The sequence below is a fragment of the Salvelinus alpinus genome, chromosome 7 (genome assembly GCF_045679555.1).
Source record: "Salvelinus alpinus chromosome 7, SLU_Salpinus.1, whole genome shotgun sequence".
Classification (NCBI taxonomy): domain Eukaryota; kingdom Metazoa; phylum Chordata; class Actinopteri; order Salmoniformes; family Salmonidae; genus Salvelinus; species Salvelinus alpinus.
This window is the reverse complement of record NC_092092.1, coordinates 19,894,303-19,909,472: the sequence shown is the minus strand read 5'-3', so window position 1 is coordinate 19,909,472 and position 15,170 is coordinate 19,894,303. Positions and strand designations below refer to the sequence as shown.

At 41.1% G+C, this 15,170-nt stretch overlaps 1 protein-coding gene across 1 annotated transcript in view; it reads right to left on the bottom strand.

The window, feature by feature from the left end:
• LOC139580542 (lutropin-choriogonadotropic hormone receptor-like) overlaps nucleotides 1-13,933 on the bottom strand; it is a 44,157-nt gene extending 30,224 nt beyond the window's left edge. Inside the window, exons 1-2 of the mRNA XM_071409349.1 lie at nucleotides 13,206-13,933; nucleotides 12,137-12,208 (exon numbers count right to left, since the gene is read on the bottom strand). Coding sequence (XP_071265450.1) covers nucleotides 12,137-12,208; nucleotides 13,206-13,411 — 278 coding nt within the window. The 5' untranslated portion in view covers nucleotides 13,412-13,933. The remainder of the gene's footprint in view (nucleotides 1-12,136; nucleotides 12,209-13,205) is intronic.
• Between the last annotated feature and the right edge of the window lie 1,237 nt (nucleotides 13,934-15,170).

The window sequence follows — 15,170 nt, the reverse complement described above, 5'->3', positions numbered from 1 at the left end:
ACGAACTTGAAGACATGAGTTACACAGGGGTCATGTAGGCTATTTCTTATGGCTGCAGGGGCAGTATTGAGTAGCTTGGATGAAAAGGTGCCCAGAGTAAACTGCCTGCTCCTCAGTCCCAGTTGCTAACATATGCATATTATTATTAGTATTGGATGGAAAACACTTTGAAGTTTCTAAAACTGTTTGAATGATGTCTGTGCGTATAACAGAAGTCATATGGCAGGCAAAAATCGGAGAAAAAAATCCAACCAGGAAGTGGGAAATCTGAGGTTTGTAGGTTTTCAACTCATCGCCTATCGTGGGATATGGGTCAGTTTGCACTTCCTACGGCTTCCACTAGATGTCAACAGTCTTTAGAACCTTGTCTGATGCTTCTACTGTGAAGTGGGGCCGAAGGAGAGGGGAATGAGTAAGGTCTGCCATGAGCTGACCATGCTCTGACCATGCGCGTTCACATGAGAGGGAGCTCTGTTCCATCGCACTTCTGAAGACGATGGAATTCTCCGGTTGGAACATTATTGAAGATTTATGTTAAAATCATCCTAAAGATTGATTCAATACATCGTTTGACATGTTTCTACTGACTGTTACGGAACTTTTTGACATTTCGTCTGCTTTTAGTGAACGCGCTTCGTAACTTTGGATTTGTTTACCAAACGCGCTAACAAAAGTAGCTATTTGGACCTAAATGATGGACATTACCGAACAAAACCAACATTTCTTGTGGAAGTGGGAGTCCTGGGAGTGCATTCCGACGAAGATCAGCAAAGGTAAGTGAAGATTTATAATGCTATTTATGACTTTTGTTGACTCCACAATTTGGCGGGTAACTGTATGGCTTCCTTTTGTGGCTGAACGCTGTTCTCAGATTATTGAATATTGTGCTTTTGCCGTAAAGCTTTTTTGAAATCTGACACAGCGGTTGCATTAAGAACAAGTTTATCTTTAATTCTATGTAAAACATGTATCTTTCATCAAAGTTTATGATGAGTATTTCTGTTATTTGATGTGGCTCTCTGCAATTTCTCCGGATATTTTGGAGGCATTTCTGAACATGGCGCCAATGTAAACTGAGGTTTTTGGATATAAATATGAACTTTATCGAACAAAACATATATGTATTGTGTAACATGATGTCCTATGAGTGTCATCTCATGAAGATCATCAAAGGTTAGTGATTCATTTTATCTCTATTTCTGCTTTTTGTGACTCCTGTCTTTGGCTGGAAAAATGGCTGTGTTTTTCTGTGATTTTGCGGTGACCTAACATAATAATTTGTGTTGCTTTCGCTGTAAAGCCTTTTTGAAATCGGACACTGTGGTGGGATTAACAAGAAGTGTATCTTTAAAATGGTGTGAAATACTTGTATGCTTGAGGAATTTTAATTATGAGATTTCTGCTGTTTGAATTTGGCGCCCTGCACTTTCACTGGCTGTTGTCATATCGATCCCGTTAACGGGATTTCAGCCCTAAGAAGTTTTAACAGTGTCACTGCCACTTGGGCATAGGAAATTGAAGTGACAGAGACATCGCATCATAATGGAAACAAAAAACAAAGCCTCCATCGATGCACTACTGCTTGGATTAAAAAAATTATCAGAACATGATGAGAGCCAGACCTGGCCCACTTCTGGACCGCAATTCCAAGTGGTAACTGGGCTACATAGTAAATGGTAACCTTGCAGATGTGGTGGATACATTTGGTGTCTGGACTGTTCTTAACTTTGTGACCTCATAAGCATGGGGTGAACCTCTCTTGGAGAGTGTTTAATAAATCAATACAGGTAGTCCTGCCCTGTTCCTCAACGATCAGTGTATTATGATACTGTTAGCAAGCTATAACACACACAATATTTGGTTAAATGTTACTCAATGTTTAACTGATTAATGGTGTTAAGAATTAACAAAAATTCAGGAGAGAGGACCACACTTGAATGTAACACTTAGCTAGTTGCCAATTTAACAATCACTAGCTGCTAACCATTGACAATCAGCCTCCACTACTGTTGGCAACACTTAACTAGTTGCCTTGAACGTAGCTCCTCAAACAAGCTCCAGCTGCTACTAACTGATAACCAGTCTCCAACTGTTCTCACTCTCCTTAATCACCAATACCACCCTGTTTAAACCTGACCAAACAGTCATTCATCCTCTTTGTTTTGTGTTGCATGCTCTCTGTGCTGCATTTTAAGACACTGTGAGTTACCAGCCTCAAAATCATTGTCACCTTCTATCTCGTATTACTTACATTCCTTCAAGGATCTCCTTAGGGGATTGCCATCCTTACAGCAGCCCAACTACCACGGCCTGACGGTGATGTCTACCTGAAACTCCAAGCCAAAACCTACAGAGTAAACCCCTAAGGATCCTTCATCTGCAGTCCTTGGCTTCATCCGGTCTATTCTCATTCCCCTCCTGAATCCTTATTCTTACATCCATTCCATTTCTGCAATAAATATTCTAAACCCATTTCAATTGCTGGTCCTTAAACTCATATAAAGAGATAATGATAGCTTAGGGGGCTGCAATAAACCTCAACCAAAATTTAAAATCGGACACTAATTGAGTTATCAGTAAGTAGACAGCTGCATCCTGATCAGATCAGGGGAAGCTTGTTCCCCTGGCCATAGGAGTTAGCAAGTCAGCACAAACAGATCTGGAACCAGGCTACAGTAAGCCATCCCCCCCTGATGGAATACCATAATATGGGTCTTGCCAATTGGCTTGTAAGTGGTGTGGGGTCCTTGACTCAAAAGCCAAGCTGGGGTAAAGCTGTCAGCCCAGATGAGGGATTCACCCAGCTATACCTGCAATGCATTTGTTAGATGGGATCTGGATGTACAGTCGTGGGAAAAAGTGTTGAGAATGACACAAATATTAATTTCCACAAAGTTTGCTGCTTCAGTGTCTTTAGGTATTTTTGTCAGATGTTACTATGGAATACTGAAGTATAATTACAAATATTTCATAAGTGTCAAAGGCTTTTATTGACAATTACATGAAGTTGATGCAAAGAGTCAATATTTGCAGTGTTGACCCTTCTTTTTCAAGACCTCTGCAATCCGCCCTGGCATGCTGTCAATTAACTTCTGGGCCACATCCTGACTGATGGCAGCCCATTCTTGCATAATCCATGCTTGGAGTTTGTCAGAATTTGTGGGTTTTTGTTTGTCCACCCGCCTCTTGAGGATTGACCACACGTTCTCAATGGGATTAAGGTCTGGGGAGTTTCCTGGCCATGGACCCAAAATATCGATGTTTTGTTCCCCGAGCCACTTAGTTGTCACTTTTGCCTTATGGCAAGGTGCTCCATCATGCTGGAAAAGGCATTGCTCGTCACCAAACTGTTCCTGGATGGTTGGGAGAAGTTGCTCTCGGAGGATGTGTTGGTACCATTCTTTATTCATGGCTGTGTTCTTAGGCAAAATTGTGAGTGAGCCCACTCCCTTGGCTGAGAAGCAACCCCACACATGAATGGTCTCAGGATGCTTTACTGTTGGCATGACACAGGACTGATGGTAGCGCTCACCTTGTCTTCTTCGGACAAGCTTTTTTCCGGATTCTCCAGACAATCGGAAAGGGGATTCATCAGAGAAAATGACTTTACCCCAGTCCTCAGCAGTCCAATCCCTGTACCATTTGCAGAATATCAGTCTGTCCCTCATGTTTTTCCTGGAGAGAAGTGGCTTCTTTGCTGCCCTTCTTGACACCAGGCCATCCTCCAAAAGTCTTTGCCTCACTGTGCATGCAGATGCACTCACACCTGCCTGCTGACATCCCTGAGCAAGCTCTGTACTGGTGGTGCCCCGATCCCGCAGCTGAATCAACTTTAGGAGACGTCCTGGCGCTTGCTGGACTTTCTTGGACACCCTGAAGCCTTCGTAACAACAATTGAGCCGCTCTCCTTGAAGTTCTTGATGATCCGATAAATGGTAGATTTAGGTGAAATCTTACTGGCAGCAATATCCTTGCCTGTGAAGCCCTTTTTGTGCAAAGCAATGATGACGGCACGTGTTTCCTTGCAGGTAACCATGGTTGACAGAGGAAGAACAATGATTCCAAGCACCACCCTCCTTTTGAAGCTTCCCGTCTGTTATTCAAACTCAATCAGCATGACAGAGTGATCTCCAGCCTTGTCCTCGTCAACACTCACACCTGTATTAACGAGAGAATCACTGACATGTTGTCAGCTGGTCCTATTGTGGCAGGGCTGAAATGCAGTGTAAATGTTTTTTGGGGATTCAGTTCATTTGCATAGCAAAGAGGGACTTTGCAATTAATTGCAATTCATCTGATCACTCTTCATAACATTCTGGAGTATATGCAAATTACCATCATACAAACTGAGGCAGCAGACTTTGTGAAAATTAATATTTGTGTCATTCTCAAAACTGTTGGCAATGACTGTACATTCATCATATATATGATGATATAAAGTTGAAGTCCTACATTTACATACACTTAGATTGGAGTCATTAAAACTCATTTTTCAACCATTCCACAAATTTCTTGTTAACAGACTATAGTTTTGGCAAGTCGGTTAGGACATCTACTTTGTGCATGACAAGTATTTTTTCGAACAATTGTTTACAGACAGATTATTTCACTTGTCATTCACTGTATCTGTCACGACTTCCTCCGAAGTCGGTCCCTCTCCTTGTTCGGGCGACGTTCGGCGCTCGACGTCGCCGGTCTTCTAACCATCGCCGATCCACCTTTCATTTTCCATTTGTTTTGTCTTGTCTTACATCACACCTGGTTTCAATCCATTACATGTTGTGTATTTAATCCTCTGTTCCCCTCATGTCCTTGTCCGGTATTGTTGATTGTAAGAGTTTGTGCACGTTATGTCTGGCGTGCGTAGGGTTTTGTCCCATTGTATTTATTTATTTGTGTTGTTCACTGTGATTTTATTATTAAACTGCACCGTTGTAGCAGTCTTTGCTCTCCTGCGCCTGACTTCTCTGCCGCCAGTACGCACACATTACAGAATACCGGACCAAACTACGCACACATTACAGTATCACAATTCCAGTTGGTCAGAAGTTTACATACACTAAGTTGACTGTGCCTTTAAACAGCTTGGAAAATTCCAGAAAATGATGTCATGGCTTTAGAAGCTTCTGATAGGCTAATTGACATAATTTGAGTCAATTGGAGGTGTACCTGTGGATGTCTTTCAAGGCCTACCTTCAAACTCAGTGCCTCTTTGCTTGACATCATGGGAAAATCAAAAGAAATCCGCCAAGACCTCAGAAATTTTTTTGTAGACCTCCACAATTCTGGTTCATCCTTAGCAGCAATTTCCAAACGCCTGAAGATACCACGTTCATCTGTACAAACAATAGTACGCAAGTATAAACACCATGGGACCACGCAGCCGTCATACCGCTCAGGAAGGAGACGCGTTCTGTCTCCTAGAGATGAACCTACTAAAAGTGCAAATCAATCCCAGAACAACAGCAAAGGACCTTGTGAAGATGCTGGAGGAAACAGGTACAAAAGTATCTATATCCACAGTAAAACAAGTCCTATATCGACATAACCTGAAAGGCCGCTCAGCAAGGAAGAAAGAAGCCACTGCTCCAAAACCGCCATAAAAAAGCCAGACTACGGTTTACAACTGCACATGGGAACAAAGATTGTACTTTTTGGAGAAATGTCCTCTGGTCTGATGAAACAAAAATAGAACTGTTTGGCCATAACGACCATTGTTATGTTTGGAAGAAAAAGTGAGAGGTGTAACGCTCATCGTTATAAGAATGATGGTCGGACCAAGATGCAGCGTGGGGTAGGTTAATCATATTTTATTTATGATAACCAGCAAAAAACAAGAAAGAGTAACAAACGAAACGTTCAGCTTTGTAGGGCTAAAAAGCAACATTACAAAAACAAGATCCCACAACAAACATGTGGGAAAAGGATGCCTAAATATGATCCCCAATCAGAGACAACGATAGACAGCTGCCTCTGACTGGGAACCATAACAGGCCAACATAGAAATAACAAAACTAGAATGCCCACCCTAGTCACACCCTGACCTAACCAAAATAGAGAGTAAAAAGGCTCTCTAAGGTCAGGGCGTGACAGGAGGCTTGCAAGCCGAAGAACACCATCCCAACCATGAAGCACGGGGGTGTCAGCATCATGTTGTGGGGGTGCTTTGCTGCAGGAGGGACTGGTGCACTTCACAAAATAAATGGCATGATGAGAAGGAAAATTATGTGGATATATTGAAATAACATCTCAAGACATCAGTCAGGAAGTTAAAGCTTGTCGCAAATGGGTCTTCCAAATGGACAATGACCCCAAGCAAACTTCCAAAGTTGTGGCAAAATGGCTTAAGGACAGCAAAGTCAAGGTATTGGAGTGGCCATCACAAAGCCCTGTCCTCAATCCCATAGAAAATTTGTTGGCATAACTGAAAAAGCATGTGCGAGCAAGGAGGCCTACACTCAGTTACACCATCTCTGTCAGGAGGAATGGGCCAAAATTCACCCAACTTTTTGTGGGAAGCTTGTGGAAGGCTACCCAAAACGTTTGACCCAAGTTAAACAATTTAAAGGCAATGCTACCAAATACTAATTGAGTGTATGTAAACTTCAGACCCACTGGGAATGTGATGAAAGAAATAAAAGCTGAAATAAACCATTCTCTCTACTATTATTCTTACATTTCACATTCTTAAAATAAAGTGGTGATCCGAACTGACCTAAAACTGGGAATTTTTACTAGGATTAAATGTCAGGAATTGTGTAAACTGAGTTTAAATGTATTTGGCTAACGTGTATGTAGACTTCCGACTTCAACTGTAGCTTAACATGAGTTGACAAGTACTAAGTATTCTTTGTGGTGAGGATACTTGGGATTCAGCCTCACCTGGCCTCAACCTCTTGGTTGACAGCAAACTGACCTTCCTGCCACACCATCAGGTCAGTAAGAGTGACAGAGATCAGCCAAAGTAAGTTACTGTGTATTTTACAATAACTACTTGCAGCAAGCTGACCATAAATTATAATAAAATAAGCATGAACTAGGCTGGGCGATATGGCCAAAATATCATATCACAATATTTTTCAAGTTTTTGATGGTATTTGATGTTTTGGAATAATTAAAGTTCTAAATATGCTTTATGAGTAGTTCATGACCCTAGGGTGGTAACACATAAATTATAAGTGATTTCAATGGGGCATTCTACATTCTGATTGTTTTATACTGTTCAAACCAACTTCAACCCCAAAAATGTTTCAGCATTTTCAAAATTATTCTGCATTTCCTGCACTCATGTTATAATTTCCCCACTTTGTCACGTAGGGCTGCATGATATGAGCCAACAATCTAGGCCTAATTAATTGGTGAACTGTTGGAATCATAGAAATATAATGATTATTCAAATTCTATATTTGGATAGCAGGCAGCACTTTAAATACATAGTTTTTTGGGGGAACTCAGTCTGGGTCTCAACTTTTACAAGGTAGAATTGTAGAATACACAAGGTGCAATATCGAAATGTGGTTGTGCACCAACAGTTTTTCTCTTGTTATGTCAGTCACTAATAGTCACTCAATTATCCCACGTCAGCTAAAATGTTGTAGATTGGTAAATTAGTCTAGCATCCAGCTATCTAAACTTACAGTAATCAAGGTCAAATTATTTCCCTACAAAACCATCAACTCCCTACTACATCATCAACTCCCTACTACACCATCGACTCCCTACTACACCATCGACTCCCTACTACACCATCGACTCCCTACTACACCATCGACTCCCTACTACACCATCGACTCCCTACTACACCATCGACTCCCTACTACACCATCGACTCCCTACTACACCATCGACTCCCTATTACACCATCGACTACCTACTACACCATCGACTACCTACTACACCATAGACTCCCTATTACACCATCGACTCCCTACTACCCCATCGACTCCCTACTACACCATCGACTACCTATTACACCATCGACTCCCTACTACACCATCGACTCCCTACTACACCATCGACTCCCTACTACACCATCGACTCCCTACTACACCATCGACTCCCTACTACACCATCGACTCCCTACTACACCATCGACTCCCTACTACACCATCGACTCCCTATTACACCATCGACTACCTACTACACCATCGACTACCTACTACACCATAGACTCCCTATTACACCATCGACTCCCTACTACCCCATCGACTCCCTACTACACCATCGACTACCTATTACACCATCGACTCCCTACTACACCATCGACTCCCTACTACACCATCGACTCCCTACTACACCATCGACTCCCTACTACACCATCGACTCCCTACTACACCATCGACTCCCTACTACACCATCGACTCCCTACTACACCATCGACTCCCTACTACACCATCGACTCCCTATTACACCATCGACTACCTACTACACCATCGACTACCTACTACACCATAGACTCCCTATTACACCATCGACTCCCTACTACCCCATCGACTCCCTACTACACCATCGACTACCTATTACACCATCGACTCCCTACTACACCATCGACTCCCTACTACACCATCGACTCCCTACTACACCATCGACTCCCTACTACACCATCGACTCCCTACTACACCATCGACTCCCTACTACACCATCGACTCCCTACTACACCATCGACTCCCTACTACACCATCGACTCCCTACTACACCATCGACTCCCTATTACACCATCGACTACCTACTACACCATCGACTACCTACTACACCATCGACTCCCTATTACACCATCGACTCCCTACTACACCATCGACTCCCTACTACACCATCGACTCCCTACTACACCATCGACTACCTACTACACCATCGACTCCCTACTACACCATCGACTCCCTACTACACCCTCGACTCCCTACTACACCATCGACTCCCTACTACACCATCGACTCCCTACTACACCATCGACTCCCTACTACACCATCAACTTATTGACTTATCTTTGTAAACTTATGCAGTATCAGATTATTTTAAACAGCACACTACCTTACACTATCTACAGTTTTTTTGTCTTCAGAAATAGACAGTGGGAGAACATCAGCCATGAGTAGGCCTAAGTATAGCCTAGCACGAGCCTTGGCTCATAGTTTAAAGTTTTATTAGTCGTATGTGGGGATAGACATGGTATACACGCCCAATGAAATGCTTACTTGCAGGTTCCTTCTCGACAATACAACAACAATAATAAATAATACAAGATAAGAATACTCATAGGAGCAGGAGACTATTTCCTGTTTCTGTAGCATGAGGCAGCTTGATGTACAAGTAATCCCTCAGAACAGGATGCTAGTCTATCACAGGGCCTTACCCCCACTCCATCTCCTAAATGCTGAGTGTCAAGCAGAGACGCATTGGGTCCCATTTTCAGTCTTTGATATGACTCGGCCAGGGAATAAACTCCCAACCTTCCGGCAGTCATAACTCTCCTGTGACGATCTGAAGGATCAGGTTACAGGGGGGTCCGCTCTACAGAGTGCTCTCTCTCTTGGGGGGGAGAGCGGGAAGTCGACTGTTTTATGGTCGGTCATAAAATGCCCCTATGCTCTGTAGTGTTCGAGATTGGAATGTAAACTGTGGAACACAGAGAAACCCTTGGACATCAAACGTTTGAATAATTAAACAATGTTTCTATTTTGAATGACAATGATCCATGGACACTTAAAGGACAGTCATGTCGAGTGTGTTTCATTTGTTGATCTCATGAAGAACAGGAAACATACATAACTGTATCTCAGTCAGGTTTACATCTAAATATTGTGAAACGTATGTGATTAAACATTAAACTATTTGTGAAAAGATGTAATGTGATGTTAACCTTCTAAATGAAAGTATGGATTTTCATATAAAGTTGTAACTAGTCAGTGGCCACACCCCCGTGAGCCCAGACATCACATTAGGTGTCATAGAACCACCCCTTCTTCCACAGAGTATAAAACCTAGTTCCTATGAAATGTACATTAGACCAGAAAATATGGAGCAACGCTACATGTTGAAATGGTTAAGAACTACAACGCTATAGACCACGCAAACCACGGTGTAAGCTAAGGTCGCAAATGGTTGAATTTATAAGACCAAAACGTGCTGGGTGACGCTGGACGCTGGTGTGTGAAGCGGTTTAAACTACAACTCTACCAAAGGACAAGACCAGAGGACGTGGAGATCATTCCCACGTTGAAATGGTGAAGACATCTCGAAACAAAATAATAATTATTCAGACTGCAGCTGTTTAAGTACTTTAGTCTGGTAAACGCATCCTATTCTAATAAGATTTCCGAATGGTTCTCTGAAGTAATCATTATAACAACTACGACAGACTGTGACTTCCGGGAAAGCAACCAGAGACTTTTCTGTCGACTCTCTCCAGCAGATGGACCGGCAACCACAGAGAGAGACAGCAAGACATACACTCGTAAATATGTAAATTGCAATTTCTTTTCAAATGAGCGGTTGTTCATGTAAAGTATTAGCACTTTCTATTAGTGTAGTTATCAGCTCTGAGTTTCCTGCTATTGAGCGGTCCCCACCCCATTTCCTTTGTCTACCATCATATCTGTTTCGTCCGCTAGGGACTTTCTTTGTATCATGTATGAACTAATTGTGTGTGTTTTCATGTGTTTCTGTGATTTGATTAGTTAGTTAGTAAATAAATAATTAAGCCAATTTGTATATCACTGATTCATAATTTATGCTAGGGTTCGTGCAGATATCCAAGGGTTTGCGATGTTCAGTAATGAGAACTGATGAGGTACAATTCATTAATAAGCGACTGTTTTGATAACATATGAAAATATCTGAAGTGTTGATTCGGGAAATAGAGACTATATAAACTTTTTCCTGTGGTGCCCCGACTTCCTAGTTAATTAGAGTTTACATGATTAGTTTAATCACGTAATAATAATTGTACATAGAGAATTGATTTGATAAAATAAGTCTTCACATTTAATGGTAGTCACAGACACAACACAGCAGACACTCTAACCATAAGGCCAGTGAGTTGGTTCATCAACCACGCTTATCATTATTTCACAAATAGTAACCAACAATTTGTTCATATGAATTGACATGCTTTTGATCTCCTAAATAGTGGGTGAAAGGTAATACATCATAAATAAATGTAGGTCAAACTACTTCCTCTAAAAGGATGTGTGTATGTAGGCAACTCTGTACTGTCTTAGTTCTTATTACTTATTTATATAATAAGAAAGACTCCGAATACAAGGAAATGAACTGGAGCTTCACATTTACTAAAATGAGTTAGTACCAGAATAACATAGAACAACACTGCGCATGATCAAGGGTGCTCCATTCTTAAAGGGGACATCAGTAATTAACAGAACATCATCCAAAGATACCCATCCAAAGTGGACATCTCCTTTCCTCTTCTTAAAGCCCCCATACAGTCTTTCACTGTATGTCTATTGAATCACAGTGTGTGTTTATTTAATGAAAATAACTCCAAACATATTTTTTATATTTCCCTGAGCCTCCTTTTGCCATTGAAATGCTCAGTCTGACAGTGTGGGCATGTTGATAAAATGTAAATATTTAAATACACAGCCCTGGTTGGTGGATAAAAATCGTCTCTAGACTCTAGAGCCTACCCGCTTCCAAAAGTCATTGGTCAGAATAATTAGGTCTGATTGCGATGTCATGCTTTGGGCCAAAAGTACCATCCCACCTGAACAGGCTGAAATTCCAGGGCGCCTCCTCACACACAAAAAAACACCTCTTACACTAAAAGGCCATTATCTGAGTGTTACTTTGACCTCATAGTGTGGAAATATTTTTAAAATGTTGACTGTACTGCCACTTTAACATGCATGTAGATAAATGTTTCATAAAATATAACGATAGATTATCACACCTTTCATAAAAGCTACCAGCAGTATGTCTTCCACAAAATAAATACGTTTATAACTGAGCACTAGTCAAGTTTTAAACAGCCTCATGAAGCTTTGCAGATCTATAACATTGAAAAGGCAAACCCAGAGTTAAACTGAAAATGTGTAATAGGGCTAAAGGAATACTGACAGTGCTGTATGTCACAGGTGAAAAGGGCTTAATAAATACATTTAATTGATTGATTGAAACTTACATTCTGGAAACGTTGATTAGTCCTCTGAAGGCATTGCTTGGAACTTCATTCAACGGCAGATGAGTTAGTCTTCTAAAGATTATACACAAGGAAAAAACTTGTTTTAAAAACATGTAGTCTAAGGTATTGCTGGCTGCTGGCAACCAGATCACAGAACATTTCTTATTATTCTGTATGTAAATCTGTGACAGTCCATTTAGTATGATATTTTATGTTTCATATGGTATGGTATGTATTCATTTGTATATGTCCATCACCCATTTTGTATGATATGTTTTACATTATAAAGCGGAAAATTAATTTGCAAAGCGGACAATATGTTACAAATCTGTAAAACATGTGATATGTTATGAATTCTAGGTGGCTAGGTGGCTAACATTAGCTAGCTGGCTAACATTAGCTAGACTAAGGGTTAGGGTTAAGTTTAGGAGTTACGTTAAAGGTTTAAGGTTATAGTTAGGGTTAGGGGAAGGGTTAGCTAAAAGGGTTAAGGTTAGGGTTCGGGAAAGTTTAGCTAACATGCTAAGTAGTTGCAAAGCAGCTAAAAAGTAGTAAGTTGTTCAAAAGTAGCTAATTAGCTAAAATACAAAAGTTGTCCGTAATGAGATTTGAACTCGCAACCTATGGGTTGCTAGACATTCGCGTTAGACATACATTTTTGCCTTAAGTAAACATCTGTACTATGTAACCATACCAAAGTTAACATATCATGCCAATTTGATTGGATTTGCATTTACTATGTTATGTCTAGTCTATGAGACCAGGCTGAGTATTAGGCTACTATGGTGGCCTGAAACTGAAATGAAGAGGGCAAAGCACAATCAGTAGCTAGGTACTGTACTACAGACAGTACTGTCCTGATAAAAGGCCATCATTGTATCTACTGTAAATTGGAATGTGTTTCCTAATTGACTGGTTGAATTCAAAGGTTAAATAAATAATCAAATAATAAATAATCAGCTCGACAAAAGTGTCGGGCAAATTAAAAACAATGGGTAGATATTGACGCTATAATGTAATATATGCACAATCCCTCCACCAAAACGGAATGACATTTTAGGGTACTTACAAGTTTCGAATAAACGATGGAGCGGCTTGGGACCTCAGTTGCGTTTCCCTCGTGCAACTGAGTTTCTCTCCCGTGTCTTTGTAACATGTATCGCTCTTCAATGAACATTTGCAAATCGACGGACAAGTGAAAGTCCAGCAGGAGCGCAAATTCAGAACACCAGACAGCGCGAGAAGAACCCACACCGTCCGCCTTGCTGGTGCCATCCTGTAGGCTACCTGGGCATTGATTAACCGCTTCCCCTTTCTCCCCAATTGTCACTTTCTAAAGAGAACTCAAATAAAACCGACCTCAGACCTCATGATACACTGGGTCAGAGCAGCCTCCCAGTGTTGAACTACAGACACGCTGACATTCTTTCCCAGCCTCCCAGTGTTGAACTACAGACAAGCTGAACCTAGGTAGCCAACCTAACAAAGCAAATTGAAGCGGAGGAGAAGAGAGGACCATTATAATTTCCACCTGCCCTGCGCTAATGCAAAGTCCTGTATTTTCCTGGGGTGCGTCACCCAGTAAGTCAGCATTCAACAAGTTTACAGTTAGAGCCCAGCCCTGACAGGATCACAACATAACCGCTCTACTCTCTCCACATTAAAAAGCCAAATTATACAAGAAAAAAAATGCTGGGTTAAAAACAACTCAATTTGGGTAAATGTTTGGTTATTTGGGTTATTTTGACCCAGCTAGTTCACAAACAACATATTGTTTTCCTTAAATTGGGTTGTTGATGCTGGGTTATTGAGCTATGATACACTGGGTCAGAGCAGAAGACTGGAGGCGTGGCTTAGTAGAACTAGTAGGGGCGTGGCTTTTAGATAGTATTTTTTTGGGCCACTTGAGAGTAAATGTAATTCCGGTTAATCTGTTCTGTTGCATTGTCAATGCATGTTATGGTTGAGCACTGACACTTTTGTAGCTTTAATAGGGCTTACACAATAGTATGAGTTCCTTAAGACCCTATGCACATCCAAATGTAGGGATAGTTACTACTTTCTTATAATATTTAAATATACATTTTATATTAAAATGTCATTTCAAAAATATTGAATGAAAATTGAAATATGCAGAGTACACACTTAAAATGATGAACATTAATGAAATTTACTCTCACGGGTGGCCAAAAATGAGCTGAAAGTCAGGCCGCTACTAAGCCACGCATCCAGTCTTCTGATCTGACCCAGTGGATCATGGCTCAATAACCCAAGTAAGTGACCCAACTGGCTCGGTCCAAAATAACCAAACGTGTGTTCTGTCCAATATTTACCCAGCACTGGGTTGTTTTTAAAGCAGTATCTTTTGTGTAGGCAGCACTGTAGGTTAGGCTGCACGTCACTCAGTTTATGTTGTAATAGCCTGGTTAAATACCATTTAGTGGTTCCTATAGGCCGCTGCTTTGTGCAGTTTTGAGTTGTTTCCTTAGCTACTACTTTGTAATACACATTAAATTAATTTATTATTCAAAAGTATGCATTTTAAGCCTATTCGACATGGTGTAGCCCCCCAATCCCAATTCACGGCACTGGCCTACAATAAATAAAATAATGTGAACATGAATGTCATTTTACGAGGGGTGCAGGAAACCTTGGAGAGGCAGCTGTGCGGTTATATAACCCTCACTGGTGAATGGATTTAGCCTACAGTCCTGTCAAGCAGTGGACTTCTTCCTTAATTGGTCATCTCTGGTCACCTCCTCTGCTTCTCTGCAATAGGGAGTGGATTGTTGAGCGTTGACTATTCAGACCTAGCATGTTTTAGGCATTTCATTGTACTTTGTACACCATGTGTTTCCTGTGCATATGGCAAATACACTTCACTTGATATGGAGTGGCGGGAAGAGACACAGGCGATCATACACTTACTAAAAAAAATATGATTCCTAATTTACACTGTTAAGAGAGCAGTTTTATTGTGCAATACAACAGTTTAATGGTTTGGAACAGATGTGCAGGCCAGATATATAAATGA